The 22527-nt window shown below is 34.9% G+C and overlaps 1 protein-coding gene across 1 annotated transcript in view; it reads left to right on the top strand.

Moving 5' to 3' along the window:
* The window catches only part of SPRED1 (sprouty-related, EVH1 domain containing 1), a 99405-nt gene that overhangs the window by 36757 nt on the left and 40121 nt on the right, over positions 1 to 22527 (top strand). The window contains exon 2 of the mRNA XM_012649535.1: positions 14460 to 14634. Within this exon, the coding sequence (XP_012504989.1) occupies positions 14460 to 14634 (175 nt within the window). The remainder of the gene's footprint in view (positions 1 to 14459; positions 14635 to 22527) is intronic.

Here is a 22527-nt window from a genome sequence, read left to right on the forward strand (position 1 = left end):
CTGCTGGGACTGTAAGAATTTTATGAACCTAGAGCTAATGAGGAAAGAACAATGAGGAACCCTTAACCAAAGTCAACTTTAAAATGAAGTTGATTTTATTTTTAAATTAAAACCCCTTTGGTTTGAAGCCTTGTTAGTACACTTCAGATAACTCAACAGCAGAAATCCTATTAAATTTCCCATTCTGGCAGTTGTATATTATGTCCACATTTCAGGCAGGTGTGTGTGTGTTTGTGTGTGCATGAATGAATGCAAGAGAAATTCATTTTAACTTACCGTACAGGAATTTAACAGCTTTTTGAAACCAAGAACTAGATAAAAGAATTTATTTCTGATTAGCTGAGTACATGTAAGCATCAATACCAATTTTTAAAAAGTTATAGCAACTATGCACTTTCTTGGTTGACAGAGTGATAAAGGGCAAAAAACATGGGCTTTCTATTCAGACCTTTGTTTGAATCCCTGTCCTACCACTTAATGCCTGTGTAATTTGGTATGGAAAAATTGAGAGGTTAAGGAAATCACACTGTAAGAAAACTAACTGTGAAATTAAATCTTACTTGGTTCTTTTAGTTTAACTGGAGAAATGTTATCAGAGGGAGTGTCTTTGTTTTGATTCCTCAAAGGGATCCCCGTTCTTTTGGTTAATTAGCAGCTGCCAGGCTTTCTCCTCAGAAGGCTTGATTCAGAGGAGTATATGTCCTGACTTTCCACTCTTAAAACCTACCCTGTGCCAGCACGAATTGGCTGGCAGATCTGGTAAACTCCCTGACCTGATTTCTGTCCCCAAAACTCCAGATACATATTTGATATTATTTCAAAATATTCTACCATGGTCCTCTTTTCTTTTTTTATAATGTGTTATCAGAATTTTTTTCTACCTCTGTCAATGATATTTTTGGTGGTGTATTGTTGAAAGTTATGTTATTTGTTGTAAATCTGTTACAACTCAGATCATTTAAAAAAACTGTATGTGTAAGAAATAGATACAGTCATTTCATACTGATTTTTATTCATATGCAGGTAGATTATTATGATCAAGTTACATATAATCAGGCAATATTCATATTCTGATATGTTATTAGCTGTTATTAAAGTGAATTACAATGAGCAAGCACCTCTTTAAATAAGGTATGTATGTAAGTGTGTCCCCATCTATTTTAGCAGTTATTATGTTTTAGATTGTAATAAAGATAAATAAAATAATCTGTTCTTTATGGAAAAATGACTTTGGTTAACTTTTTAATTCTGGTCATCTGGAATCCTGATGAAGATGGAATGTCAGCTGTGTTACAAGGTAGCATTGCTGATTGATAAATAGTGTCTGGACTAGGAGAATTGCGAATGAACTATATACCTGGTGGAAAGCCAGAGTTTTGGTCTTTTCTTGCTGGGACTGTTATGAGATACTCAAGCCAAGAGTAATTCATGCATCGACCTTTGGGGAGTCATTCCCTCATTACTGAATTGTCATTTAGGGAGCAAGAGTAGCCTCCTGAATTGTTGTGTGGACTCCTGCTGAAGAGAAGTCTTGAAGCTGCCCTGCTGTGTTTCCTGTCCTATATTTTGAATTAAGAATGCTAAATATGTCCTATTCAGGTTCATAGAAACTGAGATTATTTGGTTCTACTGAAAACCCATTGAGAGTGGACATTGCAGACGTCCTTTGGTATTATCATTACCTGCATATGAAATAAATTTTCATTGTTGTAGGGAGACAAGGTTGTAATGGAACAGGAAAATGTTGAATGTCAAATTTAGCCCTTGCTGTATATGAGGTACTATGGGTGGTATAAGGGAAGTGCAAGGTGTGGTAAATGGGAGAAGTTTAAAAAGTTAAATAGATATTAGAGGAATCTTAAGGGTAGTAACTAATGAAAGATATAGATGATAAATAAATACACTGAATTCACAAGAAGGAATAGCCTTTACATTCCCCAGCAATGTAGGAGGTTCCAATTTTCCACATCCTCACCAACACCTGTTATTTTCTGTTTTTTAAATTAACCACAATCCTGGTGGATATGAAGTGGTATCTCATTGTGCTTTGAGTTGTATTTCCCTAATAACTGATGGTGTTGAACATCTTTTCAAGTGCTTTTTGGCCATTTGTGTATCTTCTTGGGAGAAATTTCTATTAAAGTTCTTTGCTCATCTTCTAATAGGTTTGTCTTTTTGTTGAGTTATAAGAGTTCTTCACATATTCTTGATACTGGATTCTTATCAGATATATGATTTGCAAATATATTCTCTTCTGTAGGTTGTCTTTTCACTTTGATAACATCCTTTGCTATTAAAGGATTCAAGTTATTTAAGTTATTCATAATTATTATTATGAAGTTATTAATCATGATGTCTAATTTTTTTTTGTTTGGTGCTTATGCTTTGGTGTTATCTAAGAATCCATTGTCAAATCCATGATCATGAAGATTTACTTATATATTTTTTTCTAAAGGATTTACAGTTTAGCTCTTATATTTAGGTCTTTAGTCCATTTTCAGTTAATTTTTGTATATGGTATAAGGCAAGAGTCCAACTTTATTCTTATACATGTGGATATCCATTTGTCCCAGTATCACTTTTTGAAGAGACTGTTCTTTCCCCCATTGAAAGATCTTGCCACCCTTGTCAAAAATCAATTGACTATAGATAAATAGGTTTATTTATGGATGCTCATTCTTACATACGTCTGTTCTAATGCCAGTACCATCGTGTTTTGATTACTGTAAGTTTGTAGTAGGTTTCAAAATCAGGAAGTGCAAGTCCTGAAGTCTATGTTCCTTTGGTGTGTGGTCTTCTTGTGTTTTGATGGATTTCGTTGAATATCAGGAGCTTAAAAAGGAAAGAAATAAAAACCCAGTCTTTGCAGATTGTCTCTGCATGGTGGCATAGGTCGTGCTTTACTTCCTCATCCTTTACTTCTGCCTGTACCAAGCCTAGAAATTGTCAAAACGTAAAGTCTCTCAGGTCTTCTGAACATGTATCCTGGTTTGGGTATGCATGTGGCTTTCTAAATTCCCCAGTATGCAAGGTCAATCTTGATTGCTCTAATTCCTTAAAGAAACTTTCTCCCCAGTTTTTTCTCCCAGACTCTTTTGTGCATCTATATTGTTGGCCTTACGTGCAATATTTTGTCCCATCTGCGTGGCAGCTGGTTGTTTTTTGCCTTGAAATGTGTTTAAGGAATGCAAATACCTTGTGTCAGTCCTTACTGTATCTCCCCGGCTACTTAGAACAGACTGAACACATTTCTTTGAGACTAAGATCTGTTCTATTCCCGTTGGAACCTAGGGACCAGGAACCTACACTGGATATGTGAGCTGCCATCTTCAAAACCAAGTGCTAAGGAGGGATGGGGGCAGTAAGGCCAAGGACAAGTTGCCTTTTTCTTGATTCAGCCTTTGTTTATCACTTTAAATCTTTGACCATTTTCTAGGGTTCTCACAATTCTGACAAATTTTAGTCAATGATTTTTTCAAGGGATGGGCCATCGGAGCTAGTTACTATGCCATTTTGGTTGCCATCCTCTTTTTATTTTTTTAATGTAACTACTGGAAAATTTAAAATTATATATGTGACTTGCTTTTATTTCTGTTGGACAGTGCTGCTGTAGGATGTTAAATTTTCAGTGAAAATTGAGTCAGTTTATGTTGCATTTGGAAGGAACAAATGTGTAAAATTTTTAAAGGTCCCACAATTGCACAATTGAATTAGGATTAGCAATTTGCTATTGTCTGTTTATTTCCAGACTAGGGTGGCCTTTACTGAGGAAGTCAACTGCCTTCTATAGGATGAATGTTATTAACATTGTGTATTTATGTACCTACATCACTAAAGGCTCCTAAATTTTGACTGGATTCTAACTTAGGTAATTAAGTTATCTTGTGCTGTCTACGTCTCTCCAGAGCTACTCTTGATAGGTATTTATGAGAGGGGCCGAACATTTTTTATGCCTATTTATCTGATTTTTCTTTGTTGTTTTTGGATTCAATTATGCAAATGTTTATTGAATGCCTATTTTGTGGAGATACTTCTAGGACTTCCAACTGTTAGCCTTATTGAGAACACTCAGATGTTGGTGATTTTTGATACTATATGTGGAAATACTTCCCCCTTTTCCAGATTATTGTGCTGATTAATATTGATTCTTGCTACTGACTCCATATCTTTTAAGTATTCCCAGCTTGGTTGCCTGATTCCTGAAGAATTGACATCCTAGATATTCAGAGTTGGCAGCTTACCCTTGTTATTCTTCAGTTCCCTGCTATTAAATGTGGAAATGTTATATACACTCTCAGCATAGGTAAAGAGGCACTCTAAAAACTTGCCTTTAGGCACATTCGGAAAAGTGAATGCTCCTCACTTGTACCAAATGAGTTACATGTATAGAACCTTAGAGAAGGAGTTGACAACCGATTCAAAAGTTGTGAATACTAAAGGTAAGGGATTCTGCTGGCTTTCCTAGTGAAAGCACTCTTCAAATGTTGACAGTGAAAGAATTATCCTGAGGAGGATCACTGAATCACTCTGAACAGAGAGAATGGTGATCTCTCACTGAACACTCTTGCCACTGCCCTTATGAGTGGAGGGTATGACTTCATTCCAGTCATAAACCCACAAATGTCATTAATATCTTTGGTAGCACAGATAATACCAGGCAATATAATTTTTCTAAAGACATTGAGAAACAAAGAGTAATAGACTCCTGTACTTTCTTCCTACCTGGTAAAAAGTAACTTCCCATGTAACTATTAATATATAATGGCACACTCAAGGAGGTCATGTACCTAACCTAAATTGGAAAAATGGAAGAGTATCCACTTTTTGCTTTAAACAAGAATTACTAACCACAGTTAACCAACAAATATCGCTTATCTCAGCCTTTTACTTTCACCTTACTCCATGGAAACATTTGTAAAAGATACCTAACCCAATCACAGGCAGCAGGGAAGACTTCCTGAAAAGTCAGAAATATAATTAGATAATGAATTACAAGTTAGAGATCATCCATGTTCACCCTGGAGTCTATAGGAATACCTCTCTGAGAAAGCTATGACTTCTTTCAAAGGGTAGAAGTTATATTTCTCCTACCACCCAGGAACTCCTTTCAAGCATATCTTTTCCTTCTTGAAATCTAGGTCTCTGAAATTCCTTCTCATGCCTATCTACCTTCTGAGTTCACATCTCCTCTTTTAGGACATGCCTGTTTTTTGTATATCAATCATGAGAACGTCCAGCTTTTTTTCAGACAAGTCCTTATTTGCTATCTATCCTATGATTTTCACAGAGCAACCACTTTCCTAAGATGAGCCCAACATCTTCAGAAGAAATACATGCATGTGATGTGATTTGTGAGATATTCTGTAGAAGTATGTGGAAAGAATTGGGATGTCAAGCTATATTTGAGCAAGTTGTCATGACCGAGGAGAATGATAAATTGTGAATAGGTGAGGACAGAGAAGTTTTGTTGGTTCTTTCAAGTCTATGGAAGGGGTGTATTGTACAGGGGTTTGACATTAGGAAGGGAAACAAAGCTGTTTTAAAATCAATCTGTATACCACTGAAAATTCACCTTTGTATTAAAAGGATAGATGTACAAAATTTGTAACTCCTTTTATAGAGACAAGTGTTATTTTGAGTTCATAGCCCCTCCGGGATTGTGCATGTGTTTAAGTGTATGAATTTAGTGAATTGATTTTTGAATGAGTAATATGCACACATGATACAAAATTCAAAAAATATAAAAAAGATATTTAATTAAAAGAAAATTATCTTTGCACTTCTGTCCCATTTCCTCTCACTAGAGAGACAGTTCAGTTTTATTGTGTAAAGATTCTCTTCATATACAAGCATATGTGTGTATGTTTTCCCCCACAAATGGTGACATAATAAACATGTAACTTTTTTTAGTTCAAATTCATGTTCAACTAAACATGTAATTAAAAAAAAAAGAACTTGCAGATCAGCTCACTCGACAATATAAATAGCTTCCTCATTTTGTCTTCACTATATAGTATTCCATTGAATAGGTGTTTTATAATTAATTAGTTTCCTGTTTCTCATTTAGGTTGCTTTTATTTTTTTCTATTGAAACAGTGCTTGTCTTTAAACTATGCTCATATAGGTATACTTTAATACATGTAAAAGGAAATGAATAGAAGTACAGTTTGCTGAGACAGAGAATATGTGCAACTTAAATTTTGATAGATATTTCCAAAAGACCCTTCAAACATGTTCTACTAATTTATACCTATACACCGTCACCGACTCTTGTATTAACAAATGTCTTGGTATTTGGTCACCTTTTTAAAATTTGCATTCCTTTTATTGTGAATAAAATTAAGTTTCTTTTTATTATATAAAAATGGCATTTATATTTTTCTTTTGTGGGTTTTATTCATGAACTTTGCCAGTTTTTCCTCTGGGTTGTTTGTCTTTTCTTTTTCTTTTTTTTTTTTTTTTTTGAGACAGAGTCTCACTCTTTTGCCCGGGCTAGAGTGAGTGCCATGGCGTCAGCCTAGCTCACAGCAACCTCAAACTCCTGGGCTCAGGCGATCCTCCTGCCTCAGCCTCCCGAGTAGCTGGGACTACAGGCATGCGCCACCATGCCTGGCTAATTTTTTCTATATATTTTTAGTTGTCCGATTAATTCTTTTCTATTTTTAGTAGAGACGGGGTCTCGCTCTTGCTCAGGCTGGTTTCGAACTCCTGAGGTCAAACAATCCGCCTGCCTCGGCCTCCCAGAGTGCTAGGATTACAGGCGTGAGCCACCGCGCCCGGCCTATTTGTCTTTTCTTACTGATTTTTGGAGTTATTGTTAAAGTAATATCCTGTTTTCTGTTATATGTTATTTGTGGTAGAATAATGTGTCTGGCCCCTCCCCAAAAATGCCCTTCCCCAATCCCCAGAACCTGTGAATATATTAGGACTTTGCAAGTGTGATTAAAGTTATGAACTTTGATGTAGGGAGATTACCCTGGGTTATCTGCATGGGTCCAGTCTAATCACATGAGTCCTTAAAAGTGTAGAACTTTTCCTGACTGTAGGACTGTGGTCAGAGAAAGATAAGTCTACAGAAGAAGATTCAGAGAGACGTAATATACCTGGTTTTGAAGGTAGAGGAAGGGGGGCATGAGTCTAGGAATGTGGATGGCCTCTAGCAACTGAAAGGCAAAGAAACTGTTTCTCCTTTAGAGCCTCTTGAAAGAAATATAAGCCCACTGAAACACTGAGCTTTCAACTCACAGAAGTGTATAAATTTCCACTGTTTTAAGCCACTAAGTGTGTGGTAATTTCTTATGACAGCAATAGAAAACTAATACATATGTTATATATTTTTTCCCTCAATTTGTTACTTTTGTCATTTGTCTTTATTGTTTATGGTGTTTTACTATGTAGGAATGTGAATGTAGTTGAATTTATCCTTTTATATTTTAATGGCCTCTGGATCTTAGGCCTTTCCTACTATAAGATTATTTTTAAACTTCCCATATTTTATTCTAATGTTCTTATCTCATCATGAACTCTAGTATTAATGTTGGCTTCCTATCTTCTGTGTTGTGATTTCTTGTTGACAATGAATACTATTCATAGTTCAATTCTTCTGGCATAAACCTAGAGAGCTTCAAAATGCAGTCATAGTGTCCGTGCTAATAATTAAGGAGCCATGGGGAGTGGACAGTGGTGGTGCCAGAAGGCAGGGAGCACACACAGTGGTTTTGAACTGCTTTGGCAGGTTGATGTTGCTGTCTAGCAGAACCTAGAATGATTGATGATTGATTCTGAAGGGGTAGGGCAAAAACCTTTATTCAACCTTCAGATTTTAGTTTTAGTTCTCCTTGCGGAAGACCTCTCAGATACCTATGACTTCATTAGATGTATGTGCTTCCATCTTAAGCACTTTGTGGAATTCTTAGATAACTAATATTTGATATTTGGCTGTGGTTCATAATTCTTAAAGTAAAAAGTTCTGAGAGAGGGCTATCTTCTGGGTGTGTTATATACAAAACAATAAATACAGAAGGAGACATATTTGGACAATTTCAGAATACAGATACTGTAACATGAAGTTGACTTTACTATATCAAATCATTATAATAACGTTTATTTGACACCTAACTACAAGCCAAGCACAATGCTAAGCACTTTATATGCATGTCTTCATTTACTTCTCATAACAGTGCAGTAAGTAGTTATTATCCCCATTTTTTACACCAGGAAAATGGGGGCACACAAAACTTAAATACTTTGCCCAAGATTATAACTTTTCAGTGGTAGTACTGCCTTTGAAACGTAGGAGATCTGACTTGTTTTTAAACAGAATGCCATGTGATGCTTTGGATTGATGATTACTACATGGAAAATAATATTTGCTCCAGTTTTTAAAGTTGCCAGTGCTAAAGGAGTAATTCAGATCTTCATCTTTCTAATCAAACTCAGTTCTTAATTTCTTTATCCGTAAGATAAATACCTACCTCATTAGGGTTAATGCAGTACAGTTCTCTTACTGCTCTCATTCTTAGATCTTTTGAAGTACTAATCATTATATTCTACTCCTTGCTTGTTATCATCCTGTGGTCTCTTTATTAAGAGAGTACTAACCTTGAGCGTGGTGTGCAAGTTCTTTTCCTCCTCTGCTTATGCCTACCATTACCCTTTGAACTTAATATTGGTTCTTAAATATGACATACTTGTGTCATGCTCCCTCCAAGGCATGTCCTTAGCCTTTTTTCTGCTTGATACACTGCTATTCAAAACTAACATCAAATATGAATATTAGTAGTCTCTTGTATTTCCAATTTGTGGTAATATATCTTTGTCCACTAGATTATGAGCTTCTACAGGGAAGATACCATCAATTTGCAGTTTTGTTTATGTAGCATATAAATTCTCATTGGTTAAGCGAATAGATGAATGAGTAGTAATATGGTTATCTTCTGAATGTCCAAATTCTACATAGTTTAGAAAGTAAGTACTTAAACTGTGAAGTGCTGTATCATCCTAAACTAATTTTATTAAATGCTTACCTTTTGTCCTATACTCAATCTCTGTAATAATGTTTAATATTTGGATGGTAAATGTTTGTTAAAATATTCTTTTTTTTTTTTTTTTATTTCAGCATGTTATGGGGGTACAGACCATTAGGTTACGTATGATGCCCTTACTCTCCCTCCCCCTCTACTTAAAATATTCTATAGAGAGCAAAAGGATGTTTTGTCATTATAAACATCCCTCACTGGAAGAATAATTCTTGTACTGTACAGATCTTAAGGGATTCTAAGAATCTTCTCAGAGGGGGCATTTTGTTTTGGTACTGTTAGAAATAGAAAACATTTATCTTTGTTTCCTGTGTATAGATTGCTTTCATATCCTCAAGTTTTCCCTAATTTTTTGTATTAGTTTCCTATTGCTCCTGTAACAAATTACCATAAACTTAGTGGCTTAAAACAATGTATTATATTACAGTGTGGAGGTCAGAAATCCAAATGGGTCTCACTGTGCTAAAATCAAGGCATTGGTTGGGTATGTAACAGAAAAGAGAGAAGTATAGAGACAAGAGAAAGGCAAAAGACAGAATTTATTTTAGAAATGTTAAGCTTAAGAACCGTCAGCCAAAAACATTACAGATGACCAGTAGGCAATTAGAAATGTATCCAAATTTAAGAAACAGATCTGAGCAAGAGCCAGAGCTGTACAAGTCATTTTGTTTGTTTTGTATAACAGTGGTTTTTAAATTGGCAGGCCAGGGTAATCATTGATGCTGTTGAAATTGTGATTAAAGCTATGTACTATCTCCCGTGAAGAAAATACACATACAGCTAAAAAGTCACATTTGAATACAATTTGGGGGATTCACAATCCCTTCCAAGAGGTTGATAAAGCTGAGATTAAGCATTTTTGGTCTAAAGGACAAAGATCCTCTTCTGTAGATTTTTAGGTCCTATGATTTATAGATGCATCAAGATACCTTTTTATTGCAAATTAGTTACTTGAGTGCTAGTTTAGTGGAGTTACAGCATCCTCTCTCAAGTAAACCGTAAATTATTACACTTCCAAGGGAACAAAAATATGTCAAATAATAATCATGTGTTGCTTAACAATGGGTATACATTCTGAGAAGTACATTGTTGGGCGATTTCGTTGTGTGAACAGCATAGTGTGTATTTACACAAACCTAGATACTGTAGCCTACTACACACCTAGGCTGTAGGTGTAGCCTCTTGTTCCTAGGCTATAAACTTAACAGCATGTTAATGTGCTGTAGGTACTTGTAGCACAATGGTAATTAATTGTGTATCTAAACGTATCTAAACACAGAAAAGGTACAATAAAAATATAGCACTATAATCTTACGGGAGTACTGTTGTATATGGGGGTCCATTGTTGACCTAAATATGGTTATGCAGCACATGACTGTATTTCAAAAATGAAACCAGTATAACATCAATTATTAATAGAATTCCATAGTAGTAAATACTGTGCCATAGTGCTTGGTAACTTTTTTCCCAGTTACTTAGTCGAATGGAATACATATTATGCTTAACATATTAGTTGGTAACAATAAGGATAGGGGACAGATAGAATTTTAATTTGTAAACATCATGAACAAATACTATTTTACCTCATACTAACAAAATTGAACTGGTTAATCAAAGTATTATAAGTTTGTGAAAATATTTGGTGCATTATAATGCATGTGTAAGTCTGGAGTACAGTATCGTGGTGACGTTATCTGGCTTCTTGGTATATTCTGGTCTCTCCCTGGAGTCTGTATGTTCTTTAAGGACCTTAACAATTAAACATCTTAAGTGTTTTAAACCTGATTTTTCCATATAATGGACACAAAGAGAAAACAAGGAGAAAACATTTGATAAAATCTCCAGACTGTGTCTTCCTTGGGCATTCTACTTTTCTAACAGTTCGGAGGGTATACCGTAGGCTTGGTAATCACAAAGCAAGAGTGTTCTGCAGGGGAGAAAAGAACTAGAAGAGGAAGAAAGGCCATGGACACTTTGCATTTTAGACAGTTAAAACTATTAGGGCTTGTTAAAATTTTCTATAATTAGACCCAAAATTTGATAAGACTATTTTACCAATATGCAAATTTGAAAATACTGCCATAATATACATTTGTCTGCAAAATGTAGTAAAGTATTACTTTAGAGTTATTCTTGCTCATATATAATACAGTACTGATATTTCAAAAGAAACTACATGGATCAGTACAATTAAGGCAAAATTTGTTGTGTTTCGTTATCTTCTTTTGCCTTTACCTTTATTGAAATACCAGTTGAAATTTTTAAAAAATGAAGCTAAAGGTGTATATTGTGTTTGTTTATAGTAGAGGTACTTACTCCAGCCTATCCTGAAAGAAGGATTCCAATTTGCAGTCTACACTAACGCAGCCTTAAGCACCCTTACCTCCTCCTCTGACCACTTCTTTGTGTTGACAATTGGCAAGAATTGGGCCCAGATAAGAATCAGAGCCTCTGAATAACTGAATAATTAAAAAGCTTAAAATAGTTACCTGTAAAGCTAAAACCTTTTAGAGCTTCTATATAAAAGTTATTGTGACCCCAATCATAGAGAATTATGGTTTACCATGTAAATTTGATTATTTCTCGGGTCCTAACTGGCTTTGAATTACCAGGATGGCACGTTCTTTAATTTCCAATGCTTTGTTATCATAATAATAATAATTAATACTTATATGGGGTATATTGTGTGTCAGGCCTCGTTCACATTTATTAAAGGTGAGTGCTGTCGCTTCACAGATGAGACCGAGACGTAATGACGTAGTAACTTGCTCAGGGTCACACAGCTAATAAGTTGCTGAGCCAAGATCCAACTTATGAAAGTTTGACTCTAGAATCCTCACTCTTAACCACAATACACTGCAGCTTTAAAAGTATATTCTCTGACAAAAGACTTGTGTCCAGAGTATATAATTTCTAAAAATCAATAATAAAAAGACAGCATGATAAAAATGGTCAAAAGACTTGAAAAAAGATAAATAAGTGGCCAGTAAGCACATGAAAAGATGTTCATCATCGTGAGTCATCAGGCAAATAGACATTTAAACCACAGTGAGATACCACTGTATATTCACTACAATAAGTAAAATTAAAAAGACTAAAAACACCACATATTGGTGAGGGATGTGGAAGACCTGAAACTATCATACATTACTGATGGGAATGTGTAACAGTACAACCACTTTGGAAAAGAGTTTGTTAGTTTCTGATATAGTTTAACATGCATCTATCTTGTAACCCATTAATTCCATTCCTAGGTGATTAAGAGAAATGAAAACATGTTTACAAAAAAACTTTTACAAGAATGTTTATAACAGTTTTGGTCATAATAGCCAACAACTGGAACAATCCAAGTGTCCATCAATGTAAGAGAGAATAAATAAATTGTGATATATTTATTCAGTTAGAGTACTACTTAATTAAAGAAAAAGAAGAAAGAAAGAAATTCTGGTATCCAAAACAACATGAGAGAGAGAAGTCAGACAAAATGGGTACAAGTGGTAATTCTGTTTGATTCCATTTATATGAAGGCCCAAAATAGGCAAAACTGATCTCTATGTTCAGCATAAGGGAATTTTCTAGAGTGATGAAAAGGTTCCATGTTTTGATTTTTCATGTTGGTTATACATGTGTCTTTGTTCGTTCGGGCAGCTATAGCAAAATACCATAAACTGGCTAGCTTATAGACAACAAAAATTTATAGGCTGGGAAGTCCAAGATAAGGTGCCAACAGATGAAGTGTCTTTTGAAGGCCTATTTCCTGGCTGATAGATGGTGCTTTCTAGCTGTGTCTTCACATGGTGGAAGGGTGAGTTAGAATTTCTGGGGTCCTTTTTTTATAAAGGCACTAAAAATGTCCTAAGCATCACCTAAAAATCCCACCTCCCAATACCATCACCTTGGAGGTTAGGATTTCAACATATGAGTTTTTGAGGGGACACAAACATTTGGATCATAGCAACAAATGTATTACATTTGTCAGAATTTGTTCAATTCTGTATGTTTAAAATCGATGCTTTATTGTACATATAATGTTATTGTATGTAAAGTATACCTCAATAAACATAAATATATAAAGTTAAAGCAGGGAAGAGCTTTCAGATAAGCACAATAACAACAGAAGTAGCAATTGGTAACTTAAAGCAGACATATGTTAAGAAGCACAGAATTGTTACATAGAACCTCAATTGATATTCATACTAACCAAGGCATGGTTAAGTTATATTCAGTATAATTTTCTAAGAAGTCAGCAAGGTATACTACTTTTAGAAAGGATTTATTAATTTTATTATATTAAAAGTTTTCAGAACTAAAATGCCTAAGAGGTCAGTTGTGTAGGACATTTAGTATATTGAACATTTTCTAGATTTTATGTAAAGAAGAGTTGGAAATATTGGGAAATGATTCTGAAATGGAACTAGAATATAGTTTCTTTTAAGAATAGAGTCTGCCAGAAAAAAGGTATGAAAGGTTTCAATAGACCAATTTGCCTTTTAATTAATTTAAACAGAACATTTGTCTAAGTGGTTTAGATTGCCAGTTGGTAGAAGAAATAAAAAAATGTGGCATCTAAGCTAAGCGTGTTTGTTTCAGCATTTTATTTATAATGTATTCCAGAACTGTTAAGAAACTTTGAGATGCCACAATTAAATGTGCTAAAATTACAGCAGTAATTTGTCCTGGCTATAATATTGAAGCAAAAGTACATACATAGACAAATTTGATGGTAACCTATGTAGTTTGACAGTATTTGTCGGGGGGAATCCTTTTTTTTATTTTTATTTTTTTTCCCAGACAGAGTCTCACTCTGTTGCCCGGGCTAGAGTGAGTGCCGTGGCGTGAGCCTAGCTCACAGCAACCTCAAACTCCTGGGCTCAAGCGATCCTACTGCCTCAGCCTCCCGAGTAGCTGGGACTACAGGCATGCACCACCATGCCCGGCTAATTTTTTCTATATATTTTTAGTTGTCCGATTAATTTCTTTCTAATTTTAGTAGAGACGGGGTCTCGCTCTTGCTCAGGCTGGTCTCCAACTCCTGAGCTCAAACAATCCACCCGCCGCGGTCTCCCAGAGTGCTGGGATTACAGGCGTGAGCCACCGTGCCCGGCCTGTCGCTGGGATCCTTTACAACTTGTTCCATGGCAGTTAGATGTGCTTGAACTACTGAAATGATGAATTGAAATAAGAGGTCTGTAGTCTTTATGAGGTTAGTCTTCAAAATAAAGGATAACTTACAAAGTTAGTTAGTTTGTGGTTTTTGACCTCTTTCAAGTAGGTTACTTTCTGTGGACTGTCATGGAGGTAATAAATACTTTATTCACCACACATTAACTAATGTGGTCTTTGGTTTCTCAAATAAGACTGACAGCTTGGCTGTTTTTTGTTTATGGAAAAGCTAATTCCTTATCTTTGCATCTATTTTAGTAATAGTTATGCACGAGTGCGAGCCGTGGTGATGACCCGAGATGACTCAAGTGGTGGATGGTTACCACTTGGAGGAAGTGGACTAAGCAGCGTCACTGTCTTCAAAGTCCCTCATCAGGAAGAGAATGGCTGTGCTGACTTTTTTATCCGTGGAGAGCGACTCAGGGACAAAATGGTAATGAATTATGTATCTATGACTATAATATTAGAATATTTTCTTCAAAACGAATTATGATTCTGCAAAACTAAAATTATGATTAGTATACTGGTACTTATGAGAATTATATTTGCTCATGAATCAATGATTAAGTTTCTAGAGCTGTTTTTATGTTAAAGACAGTGAAATATGACATTTTCCTTTTTACTGGGACTGACATTAATCTGTATTTGTTGGAGGTGGGGTGCTGCTTTTCCCTTTAGGTTTAATGCAGGCACATTCACAGATAGTCCCCTTAGTTATTAAACTAGTTACATCCTGCCTTCCCTTCTCCTCACTATTCTCTAGACCAGAGATTGACAAACTATAATCCACAGGACAAATTCAGGCCTGCCACCTGTTTTTATATGGCCTGTGAGCTAAGAATGTTTTTTATATTTTTAAATGGTTGAAAAAAAAATCAAAGAATAATAATTTTGTGAAACATAAGGAGTATATAAAGTTCAAATTTCAGTATCTGCAAATTAAGTTTTATTGGAACATAGCCAAAGTCATTCCCCATATTAATTTACTTACTCTAGGCTCATAAAACTACCTGGTGCCCAGTGTAATTTTTAACACTATTATCTTCCACTCAGATGACTCTTTTCTTACATGTATGTATTTTAAAATTTCAGTCTGACCTTTGATAGTGTTAGTTATTTGCTCTCTTTTAATTAGTCTGGAAAGCTCTTTCACCTTCTTTGTTTCATTTGTGAGCCAAAAACAATTATATCAGGAAAAGCTGAGATATGTTAGTGTCATTTCTACATTAAGGAAAAGGAGAACATACACTTAGAAGCAACATAAAAATAAAGTGTCAAAAATTTCTAAGACCCTTGGAAAGAACTAGAATTCTCTTTAAATATATATTTGTGAACCACTTTATTTAGCACCTGTGTTATTTCTATTGGAAATGTGTTTTAAGTTCCAAATAATTCTTTCATATGTGAACATTTTGAATACAACCTACTTTTGGTTTTGGATCTTGGTTTCTTGATATTTTTTTACCACTCAATCATTTCAGTCATTTAGAAAGTTGCTTAACTTGACTGTATCCCAATTTCTTCTTCAGTTAAAGGGAGTTATCCCAAATCAACTTGAAAGCCTTTCAACTCTGTTTTATGAGGTTATGATTCACCTGTGTTACACCTTGTATAATGTTTCTCAATTATCTGGAATGTGCTTTTAGTATTGTAGGAAACCCCAGTTGAAGTTAGAAGTGAATATATAATAATAAATTTAATATGTCTCTTTTAAAAGTTTAAATATTTAAAGATGGTTCTGGCCTTGAGTAAAATGGTATCTGGCATATGCTAATACTTTTTTGAGCTGGGAGACATCTAAGAAAGGTCCTATGGTGGCCTGTCCTAGAGTATAATGCTTCTAGTCTGAGCTAATGATAACTGGAGATTGTTGTTAGAGAAGAAGTTGTAAATTTTAGAAACTGAATAAAAGAGTGGAGATCTAAGTCGTCATTTTATAGTGAAACTTGTTTTAAGTAAGAATAGAAAAGTTGAAGAAAGAAGTTAAATATAGAGTAAGAGTTGGAGAAAAAAAAGCTTGCAAGAAATACAAGAACAAGGAACAGATGACTAGATGTGAAATAAAGAAAAAAAATCAGTCAAACAGAATATTGGATATAATGAAGATGAACAGTGATAATAAGGGACTAAATCTATATAACTGGGAGTAAGGCTGATCAGAAATAGCTCAGTTTGGTAGATTAGGTGGTTGTTCAGGGTGTGGCTTTAACATAAAGCTAGTGAAAATCAACCTGGAATTCAAACAGAACACAAATTTATTCCCTATGACAGGGCTTAAAAATAAACAGCACTTAACCTAGGCCCAGGGTGGAGAATCATGGTAGACTAACAAGAAAATAGATTCTTCTGCTAGAAGTACTGACCAAGAATCAGAACATCTGTTGTTTCACCTAACCATTTCTCTTTGAGGAAGCTTGTTGTTTGTGAAATAGCGATAATTCCTTTCAGTTGGAGAGTTGCCATTATTTCTTACAGGAGTTAGCTATAGTAAAGCATTCTAGGTTATGGGGACTTGTATGATCAAGGGCAGAGGCAGTTACTCATGGCTATAAATTAAAATAGCAAAGTCTCGTGGAGTCTAAAGACAAATGATACAGTGATATTGAAATAAGCAGATTAATTAGCACCTTCTGACCAAGACTGGTTCTGAAGAGCCCAATAATAGAATTGAAGTATACACATACTCTTTTTCATTATTACTGCATTTTTGGGATCATTAATGTCCATTTCTGTAGATATTTTTATTGATTGGTTTTATTTTAATCCATTTTTCTGGGTTCTAGTTTCTTGAATTTTTTTTTTAAAGAAGTACTCTGTGATTAGCAAGTCTATAAATCTATAAGATTCCTCCTAAATTAATGATTGCTTTTCAAAGCCTTCTCAATGAATAAACAGTGCGTTTTAATAGGATTTTCTGTGTAATAGTTAATTATACAAAAGATACTTGCTAAACACTGTTTTGTACCTTTTTTTCCTGTTGGTCACATATTAGAATCCACTGCTTTAGATGAATTCTAGAAGTGAGATCCTTGTCCCTCATACCATGAGTGAAACCTTTACCCTTTGAGAAAGAATAAATACTGTAGTAAGAAGAGGAGCATATGGTCACTTGTGTGGCTGTTAAATACTAGATAATATTCTAAAGAGTGTTCGTAAGTTAGAATATGGTAATAGTAGTGAAGAAGGAAAAAGATGGCTTTTCTCAATGATGAGAGAACCACTTGGGCAGAAGACTTTTCCAGCCTTTGATTTACAATTACTTACGCTAAAAATAGGTCTTGTTACACTTCCCAAAGGTTATATTTCACTCTTACAAGAAAAGGGGAACAAATAAAGAGCAGCCTGCCCAGGACTTTTTCAAGAAGACATCATTTCGTGTAATTGGATCAGTGCTCATTCTTTCATTCACTCAAAATGATTAGAAATGATTATTTCCTGTGTTGCTTACCTATAACTTACTTTGCTTTATGATGCCTAAAAAGGTAGAGTTTATTTTCTGTTTTATCCTTTTGATACTCTAAATTAGAGCTTCTCAGCCTGTGTGCCAGGAGTAGGTTAAAGTAGCTGTAGCCTCCAGACTGCCTGCCTTATAAATGTTACTTCTCTCTATGTGCCCAAGGAGAAAAGTGTTGGAAAGCACTGCTCTACATAATTGGCTTTCATACTTTATTGATGATTGAGAAAAAATTTGAAAGAAACACTAGGCTTCGGTGTTGTAGCCTGAGAAAATGAATGTACTACCTTTCTCGCAGACATTTGGGGATGGAATTATCTTTATCAAGAACAGATTCTTAGAGCCTTTCTTGATGTATATAAACTGTATCCTCCATTTTATTCTAAATCTTTACAGCCTTAATTCAGCTGTTGATTTGTGTAGGTAATTTTTACATAGAGCTCCACATTCTCCATGATACAAACTTTCTCTTTTACATTTAGTTTTTATTAGATACAGTGGTGGTTCTTTGTGAGGACACTGATATCTTACAGATGTTTTATCAAAATAGGTTGTTATTTGACCATTTTTAGTTGAATTGTATGTGATATGTAAATTTAAAACACTGGATTATACACTTTTAGATTCTTTGTAAGTACTCGAATTAATGGTCAAGAATGTAATAACATAAAAAGTTTGCTAAAATATCTATTTACTACTAAGCACAGTTTTTAATTACCATGGGGATCTAAAATCGCTTTTTTAAAAAGTTTATAAACTTTTTAAAGTGGACAACAAAATAATGTAAATTTGCTAATTTTATTAAAATTTGCTAAAGTTATGCTTTTTACAGTATATTATGTGCTAAGATATGATAAAAGATGGAATAGGCTAAGTAGAAGGATATAGTTAGAACTCCTTTAAAACACCTGAATTACTGAAGATGCTCTGTGCAAACAAAAAATGGAAGGTTATAAAACAGCTATCATTATAAACTTAGAGTGACAAAGGTAATATTGAAATGGAGAAATGAAAAGCAAGAAATAGTTCCAGTTTAGGAAGTTGCCAAAGAGATTAAGGAATTGTTTTTAGGATTAATAAGTAATTAGGTTGTGGATAAGTTTTTTTACATAGAAATGAAAGTGCCTTTAAAATGAATGGGTCTATTGTTTAAAAAGCAAACATTTTTAAAATGGAGTTTCTTTCCTGTCATTGGAGCTTAGAACAAAATTAGAATATTTGTTTTCTAGGAAGAAAATAAAGTAGTTATAATATATCAGTAGCTTTATTAAAAATGAGACCCCCTTTCTATCATGGGGAAATCTTAAAAGACCAGGGACACATCTTTCTGCCTTGGGTTGAACTTTTATATAAAAGTACAGAACAAGAATTTCCTGCTAAGCTTTTCCACTGTGCCTCTGAATTATTCCATTGTGAAACCTCAATCCTTCTGTAGAAGTGCTCCTCTACTAAAAGCTAATTGCCTTAACTAGCTTTTCTTTAGGATTCAGCCTTCCTAGCCATTTTGTCTCTTGAAAGATACTAGGTTCCTTATAAAAAAATAAAATAGAAGATACTAGGTTCTCTTATTCACTGTAAGACCACAGAGTTAGAAATAGAGATAGTGCAGCATTTTTATTGTTCCTTATTCCTCTTACAAGTTATTACTCTATCACCCACATACATAAATTCCATTATTGACTCTATGTACCATTCAGATCACCATCTTCCAGGTTTCATTTTCAGCTACTGACCTTAGCAGTTCCTTCCCGTAGTCAGCTTTTCCACATCTGAGCCTCATCATCATTCTTGGCTGCTTTTCTTTGCAGTCTTGACCTTCTGTTCTTCAGTTCAGCAAGCCACTTTCCTGGATCTGGTTGTTACCCAGAACTGTTCCATTTGAGGAATTTTATAATTTCCTGTCATTTATTTTTTATTCTCTTCGTGCTGCTATTTGATTTCATGTCTTCTCTATTACTTTGTGCCCCCAATTTTCTCCTAATTTCACTAGATTCCTCTTGCTTCAATATCTTTTTATTATTTTCTTTTTTAATTCAGTCTAAATTTTTCCTGTCAGTCTCATAAACCAGTCTTTCATTCATTTCAGTAGAGACAGTATGTCTACTGAACTTCATTGAATCCTGCAGTATTCCCTTTTAATACTCCCTTTTTAGAGGTGAGTCTTTCATTCATTCCTGCAACAAATATTGTTGAGCAGCTACTGTGTGCTAGATACTGTTTTAGGCACTGGGAATATATAAACAAATAAAGGCAGAAATCTCAGTTCTTAAGGGACTGAACTATATGTTGTACTGAGGGATAAATAAATATTATAAATTAAGTAAAATAAATAATATGCTAGACATTGCTAAGGGTAAAAAACAAATTAGGGGAAAGGAGTATAGTGAATTTTTGGGGGGGTGGTTGGGATAACTTGGTTAAAATATACAGAAAGAGTGGCCAAGGAAGACCTTACTGGGAAGGGTGAGTAACATTTGTGTAAAGATGATTTATGTTATGAATAAGGCATTATATTTTAGTTTTTATGTTCAGATCTTTTTTTTTTTTTTTTTTTTGTGACAGAGTCTCACTGTGTTGCCCGGGGTAGAGTGCTGTGGCGTCATCCTAGCTCACAGCAACCTCAAACTCCTGGGCTCAAGCGATCCTACTGCGTCAGCTTCCCGAGTAGCTGGGACTACAGGCATGCGCCACCATGCCCAGCTAATTTTTTTTTTTTCTATATATTTTTAGTTGTCCAATTAATTTCTTTCTATTTTTAGTAGAGACGGGGTCTTGCTCTTGCTCAGGCTGGTTTCGAACTCCTGAGCTCAAACAGTCTGCCCGCCTCGGCCTCCCAGAGTGCTAGGATTACAGGCGTGAGCCACCGCGCCCGGCCTATGTTCAGATCTTAAAATCTTGAGTATTAAAGTAGAATGAATTTATCTTCTTGATTCAGTTCTTATGCTGTACTATATAAGATCTTGGACTTTCTGATTTGGTGAATGATATCAAAATGTGCATCAACAACAGTTAAAAACCTAGGAATTATCAATGATTCCTTCACTTATTCAAACAGATCTTTATTTTTCCCCCACCCCCTAACCAGGTCTAGCTTTGACTTTACAGATCTTTATTCTTGATTTTATTTCATTCTTTTCATCTCTGCCCCTCTCATATCTTGCCTGTGTTACTGCAAGTAAGCTTCCTAATTATTTTCAATTTTTTGCCCAGTTTTATCTAGCTCCTTCTAGCTTCTCTAGCTACCATAAGGAAATTTCTAAAGCTTAGGTCTAATATTCCTTTAATATCCCCAATAATTTCCTAAAGATGATTTCATCTCTTTATCTCAACATAGAAAATATTTGTAATCTGGCCCTTATGTCCTTTGTCTTTAATCTGTCTTTTTCTCAAAGGCAATCATTTTCATATATTGCCTTACTGAGTTACTCCTGGTTCATCAGAAGCAACATGCATTGAACTTAAGACAGTGCCCTCCCTTCTTTTACATTAATAAATATGGAACTATAAAGAATAATAATATTAAGAGTTTACGTGGTGGCCGGGCGCGGTGGCTCATGCCTGTAATCCTGGCACTCTGGGAGGCCGAGGCGGGCGGATTGTTCGAGCTCAGTTCGAAACCAGCCTGAGCAAGAACGAGACCTCGTCTCTACTAAAAATAGAAAGAAATTAATCGGACAACTAAAAATATAAAGAAAAAAAAAATTAGCCGGGCATGGTGGCGCATGCCTGTAGTCCCAGCTACTCGGGAGGCTGAGGCAGAGGATTGCCTGAGCCCAGGAGTTTGAGGTTGCTGTGAGCTAGGACACCATGGCACTGTAGCCCAGGCAAAAGAGTGAGACTCTGTCTCAAAAAAAAAAAAAAAAAGAGTTTACATGGAATAGAGAATGTAGGTAGACATCTTGTTAAAGGAAACAATAATGGCAGGGAAGAGTTTCCTTTTTATTGTCACAGATAGAAAAATAGGAAAATTGGGTTAAAGAAGGTAGCTTAGGCAAACTAATTTTGCTGTGAAGAATTGGAATTGTGAGAAATGCTGATAATAATGTTCAGCCAGTTCAAAATTACCTGTTCATTCCAGTGTCAATCCATTGAAAATGTACTCAATTGTGCTATTATTGATAACTTTCTGTACAAAAATGAATTTGCAACTTTCTCCCAGCAGTTGTTTTGCAAGAGTTAATTCTTTAACATTGCCAATATTCCTTGAAGAGGGAAAAAAAATCTGCCTGTTCTATCTCTATACCCTTTCTTTTGGACCCTTATGATACCTGGTTCCTGAAAATTAGGATTTAGATTATGTCCCAAATTACCTTCCTGGTTGCCTTTATTTTCTCTTTTCAGACAATTTCAGCTTAATACTTTCACCTTTCTTCAGCACACTTTTTATTGACTATTACATTTCCTCTTTACTATTCATTTATTTTAAATTAACCTCATTCCATTATTTAGTTATTGATTTATATTGGTTGATTTGGTCTGTCAGGCTCATCAGGATTATCTTGTCTTCATCTTTCTTTTTAAAAAATTAAAAAAATTTTAATTATGGGTGTGTAATAGTTGCATATATTTGTCATCTTTCTTTTTTATGCTTTATTGTGATATATCTCATAATACATTTCACATCCTTTCCATTAATTCCAATTGCCATTAAATTGTAAAAGCCTCCCCAATAGCTAAATTAAAGCCCAAACTCTGACCTCAAATTATTGATCTTATTAGCTTTCCAAATGTTGCCTTACTACTTTTATTAGAATCTAAATTATGTCTACGGCTATACCGCCCTGAACGCGCCCGATCCCGTTTGCTCTCAGAATCTAAATTATGATTTGAACGTGTCATGCTTTTAATTGATTGATTGTATTATTCCTTTAT

This window comes from Propithecus coquereli, unplaced genomic scaffold (assembly GCF_000956105.1).
Source record: "Propithecus coquereli isolate 6110/MARCELLA unplaced genomic scaffold, Pcoq_1.0 Scaffold3, whole genome shotgun sequence".
NCBI lineage: Eukaryota > Metazoa > Chordata > Mammalia > Primates > Indriidae > Propithecus > Propithecus coquereli.